This window comes from Scardinius erythrophthalmus (assembly GCF_964197995.2).
Source record: "Scardinius erythrophthalmus genome assembly, chromosome: 16".
NCBI classification, from domain to species: Eukaryota; Metazoa; Chordata; class Actinopteri; order Cypriniformes; family Leuciscidae; genus Scardinius; species Scardinius erythrophthalmus.
In genome coordinates, this window is record NC_138236.1 from 13,037,598 (window position 1) to 13,063,872 (window position 26,275).

Below are 26,275 nucleotides of genomic sequence, written 5' to 3' on the forward strand. Positions count from 1 at the left end.
GCACGGCACAGGGGGCGGAGCCTCACAAGCTCGCGCTTCAGTCAGGACAATCTCATCTGATAATATCAGAACAGAAACTCTCAGTTGCGGTGTTCATTTCGACTCGGAGTTGGACAATAATGCCCACAGAGCCAGAGAATATATGCTGTATGGACATAGAACAGGTATAGTTTAGTTTAATTATGGTTATAACTTATTTGTCATCTGCTTTTATCCACTAATACAAGCCTATAAAACCCGTCCGAATGATGACCAAAACATACTGACGAGTTCAGTGAAGTTTATTGTACATCACACAAAAGATGAGCGTTAGTTTTACTCCAGAGAATCTCTGTAAGAGCTGAATAAACACAGTATAAGAAGTGCGCATTAAAGTCTTATCCATAAACTCTCTCTCTCTCTCTCTCTCCCTTTCATTATCAACAACATACACAGCGAAGTACACAAAACACTCGTTACAACTAACAATAAACAAATATACACACCTTTTCAGTGGGTGCTAAATAAACTGGTAAACCTTATATCCGTAAAATGACTCGAAGAGCTGTCATAAAGAGCGCGCTCGCACTTTCATTTCTTCCGTGTCCAGTCACGTTAGTCCTGTTGCTCTGGAGAGTGTAAGATTGATCACAAACAGTACAGATCCATCCTTGAGTAACAGCGGAAGTAAATGAAGACTGCTATGTTCATTCTTACATCCATCAACAACACACCTCAATCGCTTAGGAGACATTCTTGTCTACAGCTGCTCAAGCGTCGAACAATGGCGGACTCTGTGTCCAGCTCACTCAGGGCGGGTCTGGGCTTAAACTGAAGTGTCACTCAACAGTCGTGGGAGGGGCCTGCTCAATTCTACGTCACATTGCGCCGAATCTGAGACAGTGCTTATGATTTATTGAGATTGTAAAAAAACCACCGGGTGGATTTTTTTTCATTCTAGGGTGGTTTTGCTCACACACTGCCAACACACATTTATGTTCAAACTAGGGCTGTCAATCTTCCTCTATTATACTATTCGAATTCCATTCCTTATTTTATTTAATATTCGAATAATATTCGAATATTAAATGATCAAATGTATCCTATTATTAATATTTACGACATTACACAGTCTTATGGATCGCCAATGCAATGCGTGATGTTGATCGGTCTCATATCTTCACAGATAAACCGTGTCAGTTTGTCTGTTATCGCCTTTTATTACTTGGTTGAATTCTAATGTAGAATGCGGTCAAAGAGTATAGAAGTACTTCTATACTCTTTGATGCGGTCTGTTATTTCTTGATAACAGACCGCTGCGAAGTATAACACATCGTTGCCATGAAAAACAGCGCGTTGCTATATGGACGCGGAACAGACTATTTTCTTTAACGGAAGCAATACAATCGTTTTTAAATCAATAAACTCCTTTTTAAATCAATATTTTGTGTCAAATTATTTATTTATTTTGTAGGTAGCCATGTAATAAGTTCAGCCTGTCGGGGTTGTTATTCGCTATAACAACCGCCTCGCTATATCACATTTATCCCTTACTTGGCGGACAGCTGGTAACAGTTAAGCCCCGTGATGAGGAAAGAGGAGAGAGGCAGAAAAGAATAATGCTTGCCTGTTTTAGCGGCGGTTCCTCGGACAGATCGCCTAGCTTGTCAGGGTGTAACGTTGTCAGTTTTTCCATTTAGGGTTTGAAATCCAAACACCTTCAACACATCGCTTCTCAAATTGTCAGGAGTGGTGATCTCCGTTTGCGTGCAGACATTGCTCTCCGCGATTTTTGACAGTATTGTTATGATACAGCGTGGATAACGTGCACAATTGTGTTACGATTCAAAAACGTTATTGTTCATCTGACGAAACCAAAGCATTTCATTTTCACATGCGCGCGAGAAAGGCAAGGTTGCATAATTTTTTTTTATGTACATAAAAAAGCAATATTCGAATAGGAACTTCAGCATTCTAAAAGTATTGATTTTTTTAATATTCGAATTATATTCGAATTTCGGAATTCGTTCCAACAGCCCTAGTTCAAACACCATGTAAAAGTGAATTTTGCATAATAGGTGCCCTTTAAAGTGACAGCAGACTAATAAACCTGCCCTGTGCTGTTGATGTTAATCAAACAACAAAGTACAAAGAAAAAAATCTTTAAAGAAGAAAAAAGAAGAAAAATTACTTTATTCAATTTCTGTACCTGAAAACTACTGTTAGACCTTCCTGAAAATCACTGTTTAGCCTATATCATTTGAATCTTTGCTCTATTGTATTTATTTTTTGCTATTGCTATTATTTGTTCTTATTTTATAACTGGCTGTTTAATTGTCTTTAATAATATTTGAGATTTAGCTATATTAGATAGGCTAGTAGTTTTTGCTGTGGTATCAAAATTGGAATCGAAAATTGTGAAATTTCCCTGTATCTAAAATTCGGTGTCATAAGCTTATTTTTTTAAGGTTGCATGGGTAAACACAATGAAAACAATAAGTACATTAATACATTTTTTAATTACTTTTGTGGTGGCGGAAGTGAAAATTTCCACATAAATGAAATGTAAACGACTTAAACTTTTTGCCAATTATATATAGTTTACATATCTTAATAGTGTGTCTTTATTTAAATAAAATATGTGTGTGTGTTAGTATCAATATATTGGTAATTTTCATGTTATAATCTTGTATTTCTACTTGCTATTAATAGTTTTATTTCAAATAACCTTAAATTAAACATTTTACAGATAACACATTTTGATAGGTAATGAACTTACTGAACGGTTCTTAAAATTCTATCGCCAAACAATGTATATGATATTAATATCTTATTTAAGATCTTTTTATGATTAAATGTCAATCACCTATTGAATGGTCCGCCCTTCAAACTAAAGTGTCTTCATTAAGTTCAAGAGTATTTTGCGCATAATGTCACATTGTGTTGAGTCACAACCCGAATCAGAGCTGCTGTTTGAAGTTGTCTGTATACTCATGCTGTTAGATCAAGTGGATTTTCTTGTACACTCATTAGCTGTTCTATTAGGAGGACTCTCTATGTTAACTGGTTTTTAACTGGCCTCTTGTCTCGCTCCATGGCAGCGTACATTGCTTAATTAAATGTTGCCATGTCTTAATATTCAACAAAGGAGACCTGGTTTCCTGACACCAGACTAAGTGCTGCAGTTGCCAGGGAAACAGGCGGTTTAAGCATGTCTGTCTCCCCTCCTACTCATCTCTTTAGAGGAGTGAAATTACCGTTTCAGAGACAGACCGTTCGGTGCATTTTAACACATGGCATGATACGGAATTTCGGTGCCTTGTTTGTAGAAGCGATCTCAGCGTAAATGCATGATGCAATTACTCCACAATGGCATTTACAGTGAAAATGCTTTTGTAATGGCACCTCAGAAGGTTAATTGAATGTCTAAAGTGCATGTTCTATGGCTTTCTCTGCCGCTAATGGTCACTTTATGCGCAACTGAAGCTGTTCAGTGCATTTATAGGGTGTGAAGTTGAACTATGAACACAGACCAAAATGTTATGAATTTGGGATTTTATTTGCTTTAGGCCTAAGTGCTGAGTTGGCTGATTAAAATGTGACCTAGGGATTCATCTGTAATTTACAAAACAGTGAAAATTTGATAAACAAAAAAGACATACTGTGTTGATATGTGTATACTGAGAGTTATTGACTACTTGTTCTCAGCAGCTTCCTTTTTGTAAGTTTTTGGTACAAGTGGATAAATAAATGTTTAATATGTGTTTGTGTGGGTCAGGTTTGCCCTACATTATATGAACTAGGCTAAACTTTAAAGGGGGCCACATAATGTTTCAAAGGTATTTAAAATAAATTACATGCATTTAAATGATTAAAAATTAAAATGCATAATCAGTAAAAAATATAGCCTAGGCTATGCAATGTATTTCTAACTTTGCAGAAAAGTCTGAAACTTTACAGGCACCTTGACAGTTTTCTTTTTCATTGCAGGCATATTTTTCTTTCGTCTTCTCAGCAATACAATGTTTTTATTGCCAAGTGTATTTATTTATTTATTTATTCCATGTTTCCTGTAAAGGCTGAGTTGCAGTTGCGAAGAATCTTTTATGGCATTAAGAAAATATATATATTTTTTTACAATTGTTTTCTTTCAAAATGAACTATGCATTAAAAAAATCTTAAGATAAATATAATTATTAAATTAGATTTTATTCAAAGGTTGTTTAATAACAAGCTTGTCTTTTTGTTATAATTTTAGCAAAAATCATAGCCTGTGTTGGATAGACTTTGACATCAGTTACAAATGTCGTAGGAAGCACTGTTTCAGGGGTAGGGGATAGAAAACACCATTAGCTCAATAATAAAGAAATAAAAAACAATAGAAGTCAATGAAAAGTCCCACCATGATAGAAAAACCAAAGTGTGTGTGTGGCCCATGGATCTGCTACCGATACTGTAATTTGGTCCTGTTATTGAACAGGGAAAGTGGCATTCGGGTCAAGTTGGTGGTCGATATTTGGGGAGCACAGCAGAGGCCATGAGGCTGCAGGGTAGTTTTCTAGCCTGCTATATATATGTAGACTGCTGTGCTCTGATACCATTTGTGTATTGTGTACAGCGCTTCGTCTTAGCAAGGTGTTTATTTGTTTGGTTATTCTGGATTTTGTGTAAGAATTCCTGCCGTGTATTGAGAACAGTGAGATGTGTCATATCTGACTCCACTACTGATTCTCCACAGCCTTTTATCACTCTCCATAAATAATTAAGGAAGCGAAGGCTAAGTCAGAGATACTGTGTCCTCTGAAATCCTACTGCACAAAACTCAAACTTTTATATGTGTTTATAGTTCGTTTTAAGCACAGCCTTGCTTCATAATCCCCTGTGAGTGCCTCAATAAGTACATAAAATGCCTGGTATAAGTAGCCTAGATGTTCTGCCTCATGCATCGATTCTGCAACTCAGACTAGACAAACTTTATGTCTAACAAAGTTTATGAGACTGAACCAACCTGCTTTATTACCAAGCTCTTTAAGAAGCCATTTGGTTTATTGTATACTAACAGAGGCATTAAGCTCTACAGAAAATGATGTGAAGGAACACATCCCTTATACACTATAGTTCAAAAGTGTGGCCTTGGGAAGATTTTTAAAATGTTATAAAATGCAAGTTTCTTACACCCACCAATGCTGGTTTATTTGAACAAAAATATAGTAAAACGGTAATATTTCATTATTATTTTTTTAAAACAACTGTTTTCTATTTTATTATATTTCATAAAGTAATTTATTCCTTTGATGGCAAAGCTTAATTTTCAGCAGCCATTACTATACAGTACCACATGATTCTTCAGAAATCATTCTAATATCCTGATTTGGTGCTTTCAAATCATTTCAAAGTTGAAACCAGTTGTGCTGCTTAATGTTTTTGTGGAAACCACAATATATATATATTGTTTCAGGATTCTGGTGAACGGTACAAAAAATGAATACAATGAATACAAGTATTAATGTAATATTATGATAAAAAGAACTAGAGCAATTTTTTAAAGGGGTCATATAATGCCATTTTTGTACAAGCTAATATGATTATTTATGGTAAATTAAAAGTTTGTAATATACTTTAATAAAAAATTCTCATTAGTATTGTAAGAAAACACTCATTTTACCTGGTCAAAAACAGCTCTGTTTTCAGCATGCCATTTAAGTGCATGTGTCTTTAAATGATAATGAGCTTTGCTCACCCCGCCCCTCTGTTCTGTGCGTACACCGTTTTTTAACACAATAACCATAACGCGTTGTTCATTATAAACGTGGGATTATGAATTATATTGAGAACGTCGTACATAGAAAACATGCCGTAATGTACCCTGAGTGTAAACCTTAGCCGCATTCATCGTGAAGCGTGCTAGCGATTTGCAAAGATTAATATAAAGATTAATATAAAGGTTAATAGAACGTTACACTCACTTCAGTTCTTCTGGAGGTGCAGCAGGAACACAAATAGTTGGTACCGATCCTTTTTTCAGGAGCAGCTTCTTAGCAAAACCAGCTTTATACTGACCCTCGTTTATAAAGCAGTCTGGTGTGTGAAATGATTCGCGCAAACATGAAAGCATTGACGTTGATCGTGGGGAATATTCCCTTCGAAAACAAAACTCAGCCACTGCGTCTTCAGCGGTTAGGATTTAGGAACATCAAAATGACTGCTGTGTTCGCTATTACACCCAAGAACAGAACACCACAATTGCTTAGACGCCATTCTGCTCATAGACAGTGCTCCAGCGTATCAACAATGACCGCGCCGGTCCGCGCGGACTATGATTGACAGCTCGCTCACGAGCGAGGGCGGGTCTGTGTTGAAACGCTGCTGTCAATCAACAGTCGTGGGAGGGGCGTCCGACCGTGTGACGTCACACGGTCGAACGGCTTGATTTGAGACAGGGGAAAACATATAAGAAGATTAAAAAAAATACACTGGATGGATTTTTATCATTTTATGATGGTTGTGTACAGGCACTGCCAACACACATTTCAGTACAATCAACTTGTAAAAGTGCATGTACCATTATATGACCCCTTTAAAATTTAGTTCAGATGACATATCAAGGAGGTTTTGACCTCCAATTTCATCCCATAAGGCTGTGGTGAAATGCTTCAAGGTGCCAAACTAGGACTTTTAAGCCTTTTAGAGGGAGGGCTATTATTGTGTGGACTCTGTGGTTATGTAACTTATGTAATATAACCTGTGGTCATCTTGTACTGTACATGAATGTGTGTGTACCCTTCCTCTTTCAGTCATAATAATAGTCACCTTGACTATAATAATATTATAGGGTGGAAAATCCCATAGCCTGGTGTATTTCCACCATATAATATTGTTTCCTATGTGATGAGAGATGAGGCTGCAAGTCATTGTTCCAACATGTCTTAATTAGATTATAATCATATATAAAATGATATCGGAATTATTGAGACATGGTTATAGTGCTTGTCAGTATGTAAAAATAATACAAGCCCAGACTGTGGTTTCAGGAAGTGTGTTGTGATGTATAGTTCATGGTTTAGGATGGATGGTATATGTGTGGTCTGTAGGAGGAGAGCAGGCTGCTTTGTGTGTGCGCGTGTGTGTGCGCGCGCACACTTCCTTCTGTAGTGAAGGTGTGATAGAAAGAGAAAGAGAGGGACAGAGAGAAGAGAAAGATCTTATCTGTCTGTCTAACTATCTGTTCTGTTGAACAATGTGTCTAACTATGTCTGTCTACTCTAGACAGATATATAGTTTGACAGATGGACATATCATAATCTGTCTATCAATCTGTTTAACTAACCATCCATTTGTCTACATCTCTGCCTCTGTTTTTTGTCTGTCTAACTGATGGTCTGTATGTCTGTCTATCTTACCGTTTCTCTGTCTACCTTTCTCTCTAACTATCTAGCCTATCTGTTTACTGTATCTGTCAATATCCAACGGTCTAACTATATCTAACTCACCAACTATTTGTCAGTCACTCAGTCTTTCTTACTATCTGCATGTCTCTCTAACTTATCTATCTGTCTACTCTATCAGTCTTTATGTCTATCTAAATATCCAGGTGTCTGTCAACAGACTATCATCTATAGACATAGTAATCTATGTATTCTTTTTCACGTTCTACCTCTCTCTCATGTCTCTTTATTGCTTTCTTTTAGCATATTTTGCTGCATTGTCAGATGTCACGCTGAATGACAAGTCAAAAGAGCCGTTTTGTCATGCACTGGCGCACCACAGAGTTCCCATCACACTGCATTATTCAAAGTTATGAAAGAGCTGTAATATAAATCACCTGTTCTTTTCCCTTTCATATCTGCATTATTGAGTTTAGGCTGTTCTTTGCGGATACTAGCCTATATGTCCATAACCATAGCTATAATGAGAATTCTAATTACAATCGATTCAAGAGATTTGTGAACTCTCTCATCATTTTGCCTTCTGAACCTAAATGTCTTTTTTAGAGAGAATGTTTGATATGCTAGCAAGATTGTGTGTTACTCTTACCCTGATGTCCTGATCTGTGTTGTGCCCTCTTCAGGAGCTATTATGAGTTCAAGCTAAGTCTTTAATTTGCATTTCATATTCCCTCACAGACTTGATCCAGGCAACCCAGGAGTCCAATGTCAATGTTCCCCAGATGGCTGATACCCTGTTTGAGAGAGCAGGGAATGCTAGCTGGATTGTGGTCTTCAAGGCTTTGGTCACCACTCACCACCTGATGGTCCATGGCAATGAGGTGAGAAGCAAGCATCTGATTACTGCAGTACTGACCACTTACATTGTTGAAAGATCTTAATGCAGGGTCTGCATTATATTTAAGCTACATAAACAGTAAAACCTTGAATTTTAACAATTTTCTGAGGAGCTCATCCCCACAGCTGACCACCTATTGCACTCAAAGCCCTCCTGCTTCCACTTATCACCATTATCACACCCATCAGGCTCACAATAGGAGCAGAGACAGACAGGCGGGCAGATGCTCTGACCCTCTCTCTCTCTCTCTTTCTGAAAGAGCAGTTTACTCTTTCAGTCAAGGCTTGCGCTGTGCGGTGAAAAGGCAGATGGCAGTGGAAAGCAGAATGAGATAAAGAGAAAAAAGAATGAATGGTAATGGAAGGAAGGTGAAGGACCTTAGGGCTTGAGAGGAACTGACAGAAATTCAAAGAAGTGGAGCTGCAATGTATAATTGAATAAATATGAAGCCACATATGCTGGCGACATATGAATTGGTGTCACTATGTTATAAAAAGTGGTGGGACAGTTATGGAGGTGTGCACATGGACATGTTGTGATGTCATGGAATGGCAAAGGCGTAGCTAGTGAATATTAATTCTTGCGCAAATAATTAAGCAATCTCATATATTTATATATACTGTGTCTCATATCTGTGTCTATAAGTTCGGTGGCCTTATTAACATGGGGGAATAAAGAACTGTACAAATTTACACACACACACACACACACACACACACACACACACACACACACACACACACACACACACACACACACACACACACACACACACACACACACACACACACACACGAGGGCCATAGCCCATATTTCTTTTTGCATCAAACTTTATATCAAACCTCTTTTTTTACTTAACGGTTAACAACATTAACCACATCCCTGTGGACACACTTTTGAACAGCACACCTTTCCTGGCTTCCACCTCGAACAGCAAAACATCCTGTTCATTATCCGTTGAGGTCTTTGTTCTTTTCCTTTTTTGCTCTATTGCTTCAGTGACATCCTTCTCTATAGGATTCTCTGGATATGCGGAAAACTCTTATATGGAGCCAGTTTGGGTGTGTATTATGTAAATTACTAACCTCGGGCACAGGGTCGCTCATTTAAAATAATTGGAATTCATCAACATTAGAACAAGGTTTTCAAATGTGCTTATAAATACGAATAATGTACACAATTAATAGTGAATGAGACCCACTGTCAAAAAGTTTAGGGTCAGTAAGATATTTTAATATTTTAAGTTTTTTTTTTTTAAGATTCCTCTTATGCTCACCAAGGCAACATTTATTTGATCAAAAATATAGTAAAAACAACAGTCATATGGTGAATTATTATATAAATCAAATAATGGCAATGCTGAATTTTCAGCAGCCATTACTCCAGTCTTCAGTGTCACAATACTTCAGAAATCATTCTAATATGCTGATTTTTGCAGGATTTTTGATAAATGGAAAGTTCAAAAGAACTACATTTATTTGAATAGAAATCTTTTGTAACCAAGTAAAAGTCTTTACTATCACTTTTGATCCTTTCCGAATAAATGTAATAATTTCTTTAAAAAAAAAAATCTTATTGACCCCAAACCTTTGAACAGTTTTTTTGTTCGTCTTGTAGTAAGACTTTCGTTTTGAGTAAGAGAGGTACAAAAAAAAATCATCTTAGGCTAAAAGTGATGGTCTTCTCATGTGCATTTTATTATGGAAATATATTATGTAAAGTTATGCAGAGTGTTGATTACTTCTACAAGCATTTTCTTTCATTCTGCTGAATAAGCAATGAGGAAAAATATTGTATGCCATAATAATAATATATAGTAGATGAGCTCACTTTCCATTATTTTAATTAAAGAGAGCTATTCAATTATGAATGTGACCTCCCAGACTGCTTTGTCTGAGGGGACAGATGCACTGCTTCATAATCACCCTGATGTTTAATTCGTTATTGTGGATATCAACTCAAGGAGAGATAGAGGTACAGCTGGACAGTCAGACTCTGGAAGAAAAAATTAAACAGAGTATGTCTTCTAATACATCAGGCTATGGTATGTGCTTCTACAGGTCACATATACAAGAGAAGTATTTACCTTGACACATGGATATTTGAACTGGTTAGTAATCGGACCTAACTTATTAAAAGTGTTTAAAGTGTCCCAAATGGTTCACTTCATATGCACTTAAGGTCTTGTGGATTTACAGTGGCTGCCGTGTACATGTGTCTGTTGGCCATGGCACCGTAGGGTGTCCCATTTGTCATTTTAGGTTTCAGAAGTGTGCTCGCGAGCGCTTCGACAGTCAAATCGATGTTACGTCACGAAAGTGCGGACACGTAGGAAGACAGCAAGTGTTTATGGTTTAGGTTTTGGGACAGGGCCATATAGCTTGATCACCCCAAAAGCTTCTGTATTGATCAGCTGACACATCAGTTAAACTCTGACTGGCAGAACTAAAAAGGCACAGCCTACAGAGATGATGGATTGCTGGGATAGGTTTGATTTGTGTTTTAGTTAAAATCTTAATATTTTAACCCTCCAAAAATCACTATGAAAAAGGTCATCCATAAATAAATAAAATAATATATCTTTACCTTCATAGTATTATACTAGAATTCATGAACCAAACATGGTGAACCAATCAATAATTGAGATTGATAAATAATAAAGCTTGTCTGTAGAGAAGATATATATCTTAAACTAAGCATAAGTTTCTTACCATTTGGGCAAATAGTTTTTCTTAAACTTAATTCAAGATATATTCTCTGAAATTAAAATACAAACAAGTAATAATCATAGTTTTACTTATTGTTGCTAGAAAACAAGACAAAAAAACATTTATTTCCAGTTAAGTATTCGTACTGTGCATGGAGCCATACAGTATCTTTTTTCTAATGATTTTGATTAGTGAATATTTTCCATTTCATTTCATATTCGCGGCTCATTACTGTTTTCCATAGCCTTGTTTGCCTACTGTTTTTCATGAAATGTGTCAAGCTGCATAAATTTGTTTGTAAATGAAGGCTGTATACCCTGCTCATATGCAGCGAGTGTGCTGGTCTTTCTTGATAAAGCCTCTGCTATTATTTCCATTTGTCCATTCGCTCCCACTCGAAGCTTTAATGTGAGTTCTGAGTGATTAATCATGAGATGATTATATCGGTTTGGTAGCAATGAATTCTGTTTCTTCACTGAACTGCAGTTTTCAAACGCAGTTCTGCATTTCTTATGCATTTCTCTGTATCTCTGCCAATTGGACCTTTTTTTATTAATTTAGGAAAGTATTAAAATTTTAGTCCTCTGTGTTCCGAAAAGCAGTCTTATATCTGAATTATAACTCCATGTGTGCAAAAAATATATAATAATTAATGCACATGATTGCATTTTTTTCTTTTTTCTTTTCTCCAGAGGTTCATCCAGTACCTGGCCTCCAGGAACACCCTATTCAATCTTAGCAATTTTTTGGACAAAACTGGCTCTCATGGTAAGTAATATTTCATGCAGTGACAGCATCTGCTTGTCAAAATCTTCTTGTGTGATATTAAATCGCTGTAAAAAGTTATGTGAGCTATAACTAATTGCACTACTCTTAAATTAACAGATTTTGACAGTTCTTATTTAATCAACTTTGTTGTTATGCCCACTGCATACATTTGAATTTGCCTATGAAATAAAAATGATCAGCCCATTGTATTTATAAAGGCTTGTACTTTCAGGTTATGACATGTCAACGTTTATAAGACGTTACAGCAGGTATCTGAACGAGAAGGCGTTTGCATACAGACAGATGGCTTTCGACTTTGGCCGAGTGAAGAAAGGGTAAATGAATTTTCTGCTACATTGCTGTACCCTGAGTTGACATTGGAACACTATTGCGCAGTAACAGATTTGAGTGGGATGCTGTGAAATCAAGGACAACCTCAGAGCTTTGTGATGCTTCTGTAGAAAAGTAGTTATTGTGGTTATTCATAAGGCTCCTTGCTCTCTTGGAACTATTGTGTGTGTGTGTGTGTGTGTGTGTGTGTGTGTGTGTGTGTGTGTGTGTGTGTGTGTGTGTGTGTGTGTGTGTGTGTGTGTGTGTGTGTGTGTGTGTGTGTGTGTGTGTGTGTGTGCCTACTGTATATTACTGTATGTGATCAAGGTCTCATTGCAGACACGACACAAGTAAGAAGCTACAACATATAAATTGGCTGACATCCCAAACACATTGGCAGCTCACATCTGATTATTAGAGACTAAAATTGCATTTTTAATTATTTCTCTAAGAAATTTGTATTAATGTTTCCTGAAAATGAACATATCTATTAGACCATATTTGACTTTTCTATATTATTATATTATACTTATCATAAATGGTTAGATGACACAACCTATTCATGACTTTTTCATCAAACTTTTATTTTAGGTTAAAATGTATGTGAATGTATGAATAAAAATGTATATTTTAGGTGCTGTAGTCATTTCTAAAAAATGTAATCACTTCCTCATTTTCATATGGTATGACAAATACATTTTTACAGGTTCATACCATGAGATGTCAAATTTCCAAATGTATTTCATGTCAACTATCCATGTTTTTTTTCATTTTCAAGAAAGCATACAAAACACATTATAAAAACGTATCTGAAAAATTCCATTGTTGAACTAATATCTTCTTTGTAACGTTCATGGCAGCTAGCCAACATTTCCAGTCCTTCTCACTCAGAGGAAGTTGAGAATTATCATTCAACAATAAAAGAACAGGATGCTTGGGAAAAAGTATTCTAGTGACATTGTACAAAACATCTAGCACTTTGTCCCACAAATATTGTACATCTGGACAGTCCCAAAGCATGTAAATCAATGTGCCTATGTTCCATGGCCTACAAAAACTCCAGTAAGGGTGGGGCTGATCTTAACCTTTAACCCAAGAATTTTTGTTATACCTGATTATATTCATTTACAAACGACATGTTCTTTACCACCAAATCCATGTGAATGTGTGTGTTTGTTTCTCAGTGCTGATGGTGTGATGAGAACAATGTCTCCCGACAAGCTCTTGAAAGGCATGCCCACGCTGCAGGGTCAGATTGATGCTCTGCTGGAGTTTGACGTGAGTCTGTTTACTGTCATCATCACAGGCTGTATTAACACCTGATGATGTTACACAGGGTTCAAACATGACTAGCATCATGCCTAGTTAGGAAAAACTTTTGCAAGATACAAATCTGTGACATACTGTCATTTGAATGATGGTTTTACAATTTGAAATATAATAGAGTCTGCATTTTATGTTCACTAAAGCTTTTTTTCCTGTAAGGTAGCTGGTAAATTTTGACAGCTGGTGAATAAATATATTCACAGCTTGTACTAGAAACGATAATTTTTTATTCTCTTGCTTCATTGTTTCAGGTTCATCCAAAAGATCTTGTAAACGGGGTGATCAATGCCACCTTCCTGTTGCTCTTCAAGGATCTGATCAAGTTGTACGCCTGCTACAATGATGGCATCATTAATCTTTTAGGTAAGTTAAAGTTTAGTGATATTATTTTTTTCAGATTGCAAAGACGGCATATTGACAGTCTGCAAGATTTGACACATCTATATGACTTAATATGATTTCCTTGTTCATTTTTAGAGAAATTTTTCCAGATGAAGAAAGGACAATGCAAAGAAGCATTGGAAATCTATAAAAGATTCTTGACACGAATGACCAGAGTCTCAGAGTTTCTCAAAATTGCTGAGGTAAACCATGTATTTTTTGTAATTATAAAATGTTCAGTGAAACTTGCATTAGTGGTTCGTAGGTTATGTCATATAATCTCTCCTTTTTGTCCAACAGCAAGTGGGAATTGACAAAAACGATATTCCTGAACTGACGCAGGTAAGGCTCTGTTTAACTTGCATTTTCCGCCTTTTCGTTCCATTCCTCATGATGCCAACACTCTCTACGTCAGTACTAACAATGCACGTCAGTGTTGTGGTGTTGTTTTAACATGTGTTGCATGTGTCTTAGCCTTCAAATCCGAGAAATCCCAGCAGTTTTAGAAAATTTAGAGGTTGTTGACCTTTCCTGACCATTGGACCAGTCATAAACATCAATGCGCTACATATAAGTGGTCATTCTTCTCTCATGATGGGGCATTTGTCAGAAGGGTGCATGTTCCATGGATCCGTCCTGTCCTGTTCCCCCCGGCTGATTGACAGATTCTGTACCTGTCTTCTTATTTCAGAGGTGCAGATTGATCACACAGGCTGAGAGAGTGAGTAGTGTGTGGTGCTTTCCATTTTGGGAAATCCTGCAGTTTAGGAGAGAGCAAAAACCAATCCTCATTAGTGCTCATTAAATAAACTGCACACAAAATCTCATTTCAGAGTGAACTTGGATGTGACTGAAGGATCATGAGCGGAGTAGCAGCAATGCTTGCTGTCTGAGACAAGAACATAAGCTACAGCCACATTTGCATCCCAGTTAAGCTGAAGAATCGCCAATAATAGAGTTTCCACAATCATTAAGACCCATTTAATATGTTGAACAAAACAATTTGCCTAAAGTCTATTTAAAGACGTCTGACCTTTTGGAGAATTTCAGTAAATTTCTCTCCAACGGATCATTGACTCCCTTTTAGATGAGCAAAATATGAAAATAACTGGCGCTTTCCATGAATATGGAGCACTTTGGTGTCCCCAGACTTTTTAAAAAACATTTAAAGCACAAATTTTTCTTTACTTTTATTTTTCTGTTGTAAAAGCTATTACGATTTTGGTGATTTTTGCCTTTCGTGTGTAAACTTCTTAACATGATTTTCCTTGTATTAAATTCTTTTTACATTCTTTAAATTTATGACTCCCAAGATGTAATATTTGGACATTATTATTATTATTACTATCTACCCCCCAAAAATCAATAGAAATATATGTTCATCACTACAAAGCAAAGACCCTAGAGAGTGACAGCTTAATTTAGACTAAATATGCATGCAAATTTGTAACTCATTGTGCTTCTATTTTGAATTTTGATGTTTATTTAACATTTATTGCTCAATGTTTTTATATATATATTTCTTAATGTAGTATATACTGTAAATATAAATGTTAATATCAAATAAATATTTTAAATTATACAATTATTAGAAAATATCTGCCCATAAAATACCTTTCCATTTATTAAAAAGAACAAAAAATGACTTAATTTTTAAAATAGTTTCAGTCACCTGTTTTGTGCTCTATTCATGGAAAACACCAAACTCAAGCTTTTAAAGCTTGCAAACAGAAGGTTCTGCCTTTGTGGAAGCTCTGTTATGAAATGATGAGAGTTTTTCATGCTGGCAGAAACGAGGAGGCTTGCTCTGAAAGCATGCTGTGCGTGATGTCAGGGCAGGATGGTTGCCTTCAGATACTCTTGATCAGCGGCGAAGTTCAGGACGTGCTGGAGGGAGACGTGCATGACTGCCTGGGTTCTGGATTTGGCAGTGGTTTTAATTGGGTTTCGGCCTGGGATGCACAGCCGTGTAGCGCAAGAAATTTGATTACATTTAACAGGGTGTAGTAATGTTCTCACATAATTTATTTTTAGATATTCCCTTAGATCCTATTTAAAGGACTCAAGTGTACTGAAATCTTTTGATAGCTGCATTTTGCAAGTTTGTTGTATACTTAAGTGATCAGTTGTGCATGCAATCCCGATCTACACAACCAAACAGAATTAATAAATTGCTATTTGTTAGTTTTTTAGCTGCTTTTAATGTGAAGAAATATGAGTTTGAGTTTAAATTCAGAAAAGCCCGTTCCTGTTCATTAAATTCTGTCTTGATGCAACTCTTCCCACTCAGACTGCAATTAGAAATCAGAAGAAACATTTTTTAATTTGTGTCGCAACAAAAAAACCTCTCATGTCTTACAGGAGCTAAAGAGATACAACACACACATTTGTGTTTAACACACTGTTTAAGGATCGCTGTTATCTGCTCGGTATAGAGCACAGGGTATTTAATGGATTAATTGTATGTTAATTAATCTCCATTATTCCTTTGTAAATATTTATGACATTGTGTGTAGCTGTGTGTCTGTGTGTATGACAGAGAGAATGAGAAAAGGAGGTGAGAGATGTTGAGGGTACGCCTAAGGTTAGTGTATTGGTGTATTGTGCCAACACTTCAGCTCAAACCCCAATTCTCAGGGGTACTTCTCAAGCCTCCAATCTGTCTGTTGGACCCCAGTGTAATTGTCTGAGAGTGCTGCCATGAAGGATTATTTTAGCTGCCACTGCTTGAATTGTTGTAGGAATCATACACTATTTTGATGAACAGCAATATAGGTCATGTATATTAATTACACTTCGGAATACTCTATTCTGATTGGTGAAATGGCATCTAGCTGTCATATGTGTTGCTGTAAAACAGGTTCATTAACTTCAAGAAATAATATGTTTAGATAAGTTGTCAGAGTGCTATTGGTTCATTATGATTAGCCGTGTTTCCATCCACCTATTTTATTGTGAATTTGGGGAAATTTCTTAAAAAACGGTGGATGGAAATGCCAAGATGGGCATAATTTCTAAAAATGTGCATAAAAAACTTGTGCGCTCAATTGAGGTGGATATTTTTTTTATCCGATAAGAAGACCTGCACATAAACTACGATGGAAACATGTTTTCTGAAACTCAACAAAAAACTCACTCGACTTTGCGTCGACAGTGGATGAGATTGAATAACTGGACTAACCAGCGGACCAATTTCATTGCACAGCATCTCAAACGTTGGTTTGGTCATTCTTAAATTCCTAAGCCAAAGTCATCGGAATGTCATCAGAATGATTTGGTATTTGTATAATGACCACCCAGAACTGTCTCACAGGATTGCGTTTCGAACACCAGGCTTCCTCCTCTGAATGCAAAATAACATGACAGCATTTATTACGTTTTGTCTGTGCTCTCTGAAAGTCGCAAATCATTTAAGATGTATGAAAAAAGAGCCTCGGGGAAGCCTCCGAATGCAGAAACTTCCATTTTAAGTTCCCAGGAAGTGACGATTTTGTTCTCCTGACCACTTGGGATGGAAACAGTGCTTTATTCGCAATGCTTTATGTGATCCGAGTCCAGTTTTGCGCACAAGTTAAATTCGCTACTTTGGATGGAAATATAGCTATTTTAATATTTTTTTGTGTTTTACCGTTCTGATTGCTGTTTAGGCATCAAATACAGTAATACATTTGTTGTTAATTTGCATCATTATTATTATTTTGTACAGACATTACAAAATGATGTATTATGTGAACAGCTACAGACATACAGCAGGGTCACCAGATCTGACAAGGCATCCCACTCTGTCTGTACATGATATTTAATTATCAAGATTTGAGAATTGTAAAGGGTTTGTGGCATTAGATGTCATGTATGTAAGTTAGATGTGTTTATCTTGACTAGACCTAGACAATCGCTAGAAGCTCTGTGGTATTATGGCCCATATCATATTACCCTAGACCCAATGCTTTTTATTTAGCTCTTATTCATGAATTAACCACAAAAATGGACCAGATTATATATTATTTTAATATATATGATTTGTTTGGCCTATTTAGCTGTAACTGCATGACATTTTTACCCATGAGATACACTCACCTGCGATTATGTGGCATGTCTAACCAATAATGTGCTCTGAATGTCTCTGTTATGCCTGAATGCATGAGTGAGCATGCTGCAGTGCATTGTGGGCCCCACTGGGACCATGAACTAAAGCATTGTGCTCTGCATCCAAACCAGCGGGGAGAATTCTTTACTTACTTAATTAAGTCTATTAACTTATATAAACGTATACATTTATTGTGTTACAATATAAACTATAATATATATAGTATATTATAGTATAGTATTATAGTAATTTTCTAGTATATTTTGTCCTCTGCTTGTCTTCATTCACTGTTAGCAGTTTGACTTTGTCTTTTTGTGTTATTTAGTCTGAATGATTGTGTCCTTGGTGGTAGGTCACTTTAATGCATTGTTTTGTGGCTTTGTAGGCCCCTGAGAGTCTTCTGGAATCTCTGGAGACACATCTCAACACACTCGAGGGGAAGAAAGTGTAAGTGCTTAAAGTCTTCTGAATAATATGAAGCAATAAAACAAAAGAAGTCTATCTTCTTTTTCTCGAATGGATGAAGCTTTTCTACTGCTGATAAAATCAATACTTCTATTACAAACAGTAATACTGTCCCTCCTTTCCTTGTGTTAACAGTGATGAGTGAGTATTTCTACAGAATGTTTGCCAGAATTCACTTGTACCGTAAACATAATAATATTTTTGTACTGTAATGGTGATGTTGTCGTCATTGTGGTGTTCACAGTTCTATAGACTGATGGTTGAACTTTAGTTTTAGCTTCAGCATTTTAAAATGCTAAAGTTCCCTCTCTCTATAGAATGAATAATTTTTTTGTCCAGCAGAGCATTATAATTAAGTTCACTCTGTACAAGTTGAACCGGACTGAACTTAACCCACTAACAGTGCCAGCCTAGAATTGATCGATTGCTCAATATGAATTGATCGATTTTGTATTTGGCAGTCTTCATTTCAGTGTCATGCAACTTGTATCATAAATGAATACCCCGTATTCCCCAGTGCATGCCAGCTGTTGATATTATATTAATTTAAAAGAAATATTATAATTTTTTAGGATTGTATAACTTGGATTTATTTTGGATTGTTTCCTACAAAAAAATCAAAATGAGTAGTAGGAGAATAAGACCTGTCATTAATGCATAATGCCTGCTTGCTGTTTGAAATGATTCCTCATATCAAGAATTATAATTCCATCATTTAACTTTCTGAGTATAATGTTTTGTCAAAGTTATTTCAAAAGCCATTCTCACATTATTTACGTTTCCTACCACTAGGTCTCCTACTAAGGTGAGTAATGTGAAACTTTTTTACAGTTGAATTATGCAGTATTACATTGTCGTTCAAAAGTTTAGGGTCAGTCTCTTATGCTAGCCAAGGCTGCATTTAATTGATTAAATACAGTAAAACAGTAATATTGTGAAATATTATTACAATTTAAATTAATCAAAACAATCTGTTTTCTATTTCTGAGATTGAAAAGCTGAATTTTCAACAGCCTTTACTGCAGTCTTCTGTTTCACTAATTCCTATTATTATCAATGTAGAAAATGGTTGTGCTGCCTAATATTGTTGTGTAATCTGTGATACATGTTCTTTCAGGATTCTGTGATGAAAAGAAAGTTCAAAAGAACAGTTTTTTTTTATGGAATTTTTTTTGGTAACAATGTAAAAGTTTTTACAGTCATTTTTGATCAATTAAATCCATCGCTGCTGAGTAAAAAAATATTAATATCTTTTAAAAAAATCTTACTGACCCCAAACTTTTGAACAGTACTGTCTATAATTTTGTATAACACTATAAAGTATTATAAGACATAATTCATATTACTGTCTATTTATTCAAATAAATGGTAAATCCAATGTGCCACATATAGAAAGGATCTCCAACAAATAATGGAACGCCTGCTGGTACCCCTGCCAAAACCGCTGATCCCCCTTCTGCAGCAGCCGCAGTAACTGACACCATTGCAGCAGCACCAGCTACAGCCACCATCAAGTAAGTTGTCTTATTATAATAAAACACAACCATCTGTGACATGACCTTACTGTATATGCATTACTCTCTCTTTTCTTTTTCTCTCTATAGTAGCGGCTTTAATGATCTCGTGGATTTTGATCTGTTGGCTCCAACCTCAGGGGCTTCGGCGGCTCCCACAGCATCATGGGGAGGTGAGCTGATGTCATTTCATTTTGCTGCTATAAATCATAATCACCAGCAATAACCACTGTACTGAAGAGTGTTGTTGGGTTTTTATTTTTTATTACATTCTTTGATATTGTTTTATCAGGGCAGGTCAACTGATCACATTTCTGGTTAAAGTTGTGCAAAAATCTCCAGCATTTATTGTTACAGAGATTTAAAAAACGGAGGTTTAGGTTGTTATCGGTGTGTTCATCATTCATATCACCACTACTAGTTTGTCTATTGAGCTCCACTGCATGAACCATTTTCTACCCAAATTAGGCCAATTAGGGGAATATATATTGAGTGGGCATTCTAATGACAGACTAATTGGAAATGTCTTTCCCTTTCTGCTTTTCTACCCAAGCTTGTCAAGTCCCAGTTGTAAGCCGCAGTTTCTTTAGAAAGAAAAAATTGGATCTAACATAATATTCTTCTTTTCTTCCTCACTCATTTCCCTGTTTTTGGCTTTGGTGTCAGATCTGCTTGGTGAGGGTGAGTAGAGATGATTTTTAGATTGCATATACATACTGTAAGTGTTCTATGCAGGATCTGAGCCTTAAAATGTATCATACAAAAATCAACATGTTATTTTATTTTATTTTCCTATAATAATTTAGCAACCTAATCATTAATCATCAAAGTTTTTTTTTTTTTTTTTTACTTAAAAAAAAATCATTTCAAAATTTGAATGGTCATTATTTTATTTTATTTTCCTATAATAATTTAGCAACCTAATCATTAATCACCAATGGATATTTTATTTAGAATTTTGTTTTAAAAAAGTAAAAAATAATAACAATTGAAAATCATTTCAAAATTTGAATGGGCAGGACACACTTGCGTCTTGTCTGACAGGAACTTTCTGAACAAACTTTTCACTGTCCAAATCTGCATTCTTCTTTTTTGATCCAGCTGTAGCTTTATGAAGTCATTTTGCTAAAATCTCACCTCTAAAAAAAAACTCCTCTGAGCTTTCTTTCATCCTGCCTACATCCATTCCTTGCCTCTCTCTCCTCCACTGTCTTTCTGAATGCCGTGGTTTGGTTTTGGCTTGGCTTTGGCGGGGTTCCAGACTCTCTTGCTGCCGCTAACTCTGAAGCGCCCCTCTCTGAGGCTGACTCTGCCGCAGCTTCTGCTACTGAACCAGCAGCTGCTGCCTCGCTGCCAGTGCCTGCCACCGTCTCAGACATGGATCTGTTTGGAGGTCAGTCAGGTCATTTCCAGGTCTAACTATCAGGGAAGAATGGGAGTTCATCGGTTGTTTTGTGAATGGGTGCATGGATTGTTACTGGTACTGTTTGAAGTCACTCAGTTGACACATGACTGCTTTTCATGAAGGTACAGTAACTCGTCAATTACTTTATATTTAAGTAAATGCATTTTGCCATATTGGCAAAGATAATTTGCAGTGCTTTTTATTCCTTTTCCAATATGTGGCCTGAAGTCACTATTGTGTAAGTAGAAGATAATTAGTTCACTGGACAATATTTATTCATTTAACAGACGCTTTTATTCAAATGAGAACAATATATATAGATAGGATTAATCCAAGGGAGAAAACAACAGAAGTATTGTTAGGCCTACCAGCTGAGTTGATCCATTTGTTTAATGAAGCATACTATATAGCTAAGGATTAGTTCACTTGAGATGAGATCGCTTACAGCAGACATTTCAGTACAGCCCTGATTATAAAAGGTCAACCGCAAATAAGAGACATCAAATCACCTTAAACTGTCAAATTTTATGCCATGCAAATGTTTAAGCCAGGCCAGCTCAAGTTTAGCTCCACTTTGCCAGCAGAAATGTGATATTAATGTTTTTAAATTTGGAGTAAACGAACCAATTACATTTTATACATACATAATAGGGTTGCCAACTTTTCTATATAAAAAAAGAATTAAGTACTTAAAATGCATTTCAGATGCAATCACTTTGATTGCACTCGTTGTAAAAAAACGTGATGTCTAACGTATGTTTTTAAGGTTTTAGTTTTAGTTTGTTATGATAAACTATAATAATGCTGCTATTAATGTCTATTAAAGTTTCATACAACATTACAGACATGTTGTACATGTTGTTAATTAATATAACTCAGTACTTAAATGTATAATCACACTGTGACAAGGACACCTTAAAATAAAGTGTAACCCAAAAGTCTTGAGTGGAATTAATGCAGTTCCTTCAACTGCAGGACGATTCTGTATTATATGGAAGTTGGCAACCCTACCAGTAACTGATACCTTGTTTCATACAAAGCTGTGCAGACTGTTGATTTGATTTTACTCAAATTAAATTAACAGTCGGAAAAAAGCTTTTTTTCTCTGTAATAGTTAATAAATGAATTAATTCTTACCTGGTCATCACAATGTGCAGGTTTTGATGGGGTTTGAAATATCAAATTCCACAATGCTCATCACCGCCTTGGCTTTAGTTAACTGAAGCAATGCTGTCACATCCAACACGTTTTACTCACTTGTTGGTCCTGACGGCATTGACTGGATGTTTCACGCAGGCTGACTCATTTCCCTCAGTGTGTGTGTGTGTGGACACACTGAATTAAACTGTATACAGCCCAGACTGGTCTATTTTACTGTCATTTGGGTTGTATAGAGTGTTTCTGTTCACTTATAGAAGTCTCTTTCTATCGCCTCTTCATCCCCGTTTCTTTTTCTCTGTTGGGTTTTGTTGGTTTGGTTCGGCCCAGATGCGTTTGCGCCCTCCCCAGGTGATGGTCCGAGCGAGGGTGTGGCCCCAGCAGCTGCTGCCGATGCATGTGCCGGATCTGGTGGGTGTTCATCCGTACACAAGATCCTTTAGCACCCTGCTCTTTATTTTTGTGTGTGTGTGTGTGTGTGTGTGTGTGTGTGCGTGCGTGCGTGCGTGCGTGCGTGTGGATTGATATAAATAGGTTTGTGTGCAATATGGTCGCGTGCTTGAATGGAAACCTGAAGTTCAACAACCGCTATGGTCAGCAGTCTGTGTGTGCGAGAGAGAGTGCATGCAGTGCGATTTTTGTTTGCATTGTTTCGGTTTTTAACCCTGCTTTTGCCCACACGATACAGCAAAATAATTGTGTCCATGACCTGCCTGAGCACATACACCGTTCTCTGCAGGCACAATTAATAATATCTCTCCTTACATTACAAAAAAATCATTCTTAATCATTATTTTGGTCTTGTTTTACAGTAAAAATATGTACACATCCTTAAAACATTAAAAGCAAAATTAATTTTGTTTTAAGGGTGTTTAGATGTTTTGAAAACAAAACCAAATCCTTAAGATGATGATTGAAAATTATTTTTGCCTTAACTTTCTGCAGAAAGACTCAAAAGAAGACTTTTTTCAAGATTTACGCATTTCAATTAATAGTAAAATAGTAAAATTCCATCAAATTGAATTGAATTATCCTTACATATTTTAATATAATAATCCTTACATATTTTTTTACATAAGGATTATTCAGTTCAATTTGATGAAATTTTAGTATTAATTGAAATGCTTAAATCTAAAAAAAAAAAGGCTTATAATTTTTGAGTGCTATGTTAACTTTACTAATAATTTCCCTTCCAGCTTATTTTGACAGTATCAGTGATTCATTTTAACAACCTAAACTTTTAATTTCATGAAGTGTGAAGAGCAAAAGCTTAGTGGTTGTATTTACATAATGCAGCTGCGGTGTCATAGAACATGAACAGAGTTACTCTACATTTACCTTACTTTATATTTGCTTTTATTGTAACTTAGGGTTACACTTTATTTCAATAGTCCACTTCAGACATTCTACTACTTTGCAACTACATGTCAACTAAGTTTCATTAGAGTATTAGTAGACTGTTAGGTTAGGGTTAATAAGTTGACATGTACATGCAAAGTTACTTTCGACCATCGACCATTAAAACATAACATTGGTTATTGTGTTTTTGTAACATAAGTCCACTGAAGGCAAGTTGAATGCGAACCCATATGCAGTTTATTGAAACAGAATACAAAACAAAACCATGACATGCACTAGACACTTGGCTAGAACATAAACAGACTTGAACATAGACCTGACCTGACAAAACTCACCAACAGTGGTTACATGAACAAACAAAGAGACAATAGAAACATGAGGTCTATATATACTCAAAGACTAATGACTAAACAAGACACACATGAAAGTAATCAACCAATAAACCGATGACAAACAGAACTGAGAAACGCATGACCAAAACAACCAATCAGAACATGACACATGGCAGAATCACATAGCCATTGAGTGAACATCGCTTGTACACTCGCTATTTTAGTGCATTATGGGATTGAATGAGTGCACTTGATAATGTCCACTATGGTTTCGGACACCACTACAAATGGCTGTCCACTCAAATAGTGCCCTATTTAAGGGTATAGGGGGCGATTTAAACTACAAAATAAAAGACAAGAAAACATAAACGTGAACCAAAACAGTTTTTAATTACATTTGAATTAGTCTGGTGGTTGCAGTACTAAGGTTAATGGTGTCTTAGAGTGTGCTTTTTAAGGTAAAATCCATCTCCTCTCTCTCTCCGTGACCTCAGTGCTGCTTAAGTTATGAGCTCTCAGTGTGTTTCTTTTTCATTTGCAGTGTTTGTTATGTAACAAACCTTCCCCACTCCATTTTCACCCCCCACCCCTCCCTAATAAAGACCCCTGGGCCACATCCGAGGGGAGCTCAAGCATTGCCCCAGAGTTGGATCTCTTTGCCATGAAGCCAGTAGAGAGTATCGCTGCCGCAGCGTCCCCTACCAGCGCCGAGCCGAGCATCTCACCAACAGCGGCCCCTGCTGTCCCCTCTCCTCCACCCGCTACTGCCACCACCACCACCACCACCACCGCCACCACCGCATCTGCTACAACTGAGCCCGCGGCTCCGCCAACACTAGACCTGTTTAGTGGTAATATTTCTGCTGTAGTTCTGCCTCTGTCTTGCTTTACTCTGCATTTTGACAATATTAACTTGCTACGCTAGTTCCCCAACATTATTAAGATTATCTTTGTTTGATTTCTCTCATTTAGATTTCTATTTTATTTTTTGGTCATTCTGGTTTGTGAATCATGACCTTAACCACCTTTTTTCAGTTCTTAGGAATAAACAATAGTTTGAAATATTACTACTACTATTCAGCAAAGATGCATTTAATTGATCAAAAGTCACAATAAAGATATTTATAATGTTACAAAAGATTTCTATTTCAAATAAATGCTGTTCTGTTGAACTTTATATCAAAGAATACAAATAGATTTTTAACATTGATAATAATAAGAAATGTTTCTTGAACACCAAATCATCATATTTGAATGATTTCTGAAGGATCATGTGACACTGAAGACTGGGGTAATGATGCTGAAAATTCAGCTTTGCCATCACTGCAATAAATGACATTTTAAAATATAATCAAATATAAAGCACTTATTTTAAATTGTAATAATACTTCATAATATCACTGTTTTTACTATTTTTGATCATATAAATGCAGCCTTGGTGAGCATAAGAGACTTCTTTTTAAAAAACATTTAAAAATCTTACCGAACCCAAACCTTTGAACAGTAGTGTAAATATAAAATATTTTTTAAAATATTATACTATTGATATAATTGTAAATATATATATATATACATACATATATATATATACATATATACTGTATATAAATAAATAATTGTAAATCAAGAGGGGTGGTCAATGTCACTGATTCACATGTGGCCTCTAAAATCGCACTGTAATCTGACAAAACCAGGATTTGCAGTGACCACATTTGTCCTGCAATCATTTTCTGGCTTTTTGACCATAATCTGAATGCTGCAGTTTGCATTGACATTTGCAGACTTGATTGAATTGTCTTTTGTGCTACTTGTTCAGTGATTATGGAAAAAAGCAAGCAAAGCAGAATGTTTTCTCGTCTAAATGGCGATTTTCTCTCTCTCTCTCTCTCTCTCTCTCTCTCTCTCTCTCTCTCTCTCTCTCTCTCTCTCTCTCTCTCTCTCTCTCTCTCTCTCTCTCTCTCTCTCGCTCTCTCTCTCTCTCCCCCTTACTTGAAGCTGTCATGTTATGCACTGACTAGAAGCGTAATGCAAATGTGTGTCCTTGTTTATAGATATGTTTGATTCAATGCCTGAGCAAAGCTCCTCCACAGAGCCCAAAGCAACCACTCCTAGCGTAGACCTATTTGGTGCAGGTACAGGAGTTGATTCCCATACTTCTATTGAACGTCTCGTCTCGTCTT

General features: G+C 36.3%; 1 protein-coding gene across 1 annotated transcript in view; it reads left to right on the forward strand.

The window, feature by feature from the left end:
- The window catches only part of snap91a (synaptosome associated protein 91a), a 49,941-nt gene that overhangs the window by 14,370 nt on the left and 9,296 nt on the right, over positions 1–26,275 (forward strand). The window contains exons 2-16 of the mRNA XM_081388500.1: positions 8,103–8,245; positions 11,663–11,738; positions 11,971–12,073; positions 13,253–13,346; positions 13,646–13,757; positions 13,872–13,978; positions 14,076–14,117; positions 18,248–18,309; positions 19,120–19,132; positions 19,720–19,841; positions 19,932–20,014; positions 20,508–20,522; positions 22,735–22,815; positions 24,698–24,946; positions 26,147–26,227. Of these exons, the coding sequence (XP_081244626.1) occupies positions 8,103–8,245; positions 11,663–11,738; positions 11,971–12,073; positions 13,253–13,346; positions 13,646–13,757; positions 13,872–13,978; positions 14,076–14,117; positions 18,248–18,309; positions 19,120–19,132; positions 19,720–19,841; positions 19,932–20,014; positions 20,508–20,522; positions 22,735–22,815; positions 24,698–24,946; positions 26,147–26,227 (1,383 nt within the window). The remainder of the gene's footprint in view (positions 1–8,102; positions 8,246–11,662; positions 11,739–11,970; positions 12,074–13,252; positions 13,347–13,645; positions 13,758–13,871; positions 13,979–14,075; positions 14,118–18,247; positions 18,310–19,119; positions 19,133–19,719; positions 19,842–19,931; positions 20,015–20,507; positions 20,523–22,734; positions 22,816–24,697; positions 24,947–26,146; positions 26,228–26,275) is intronic.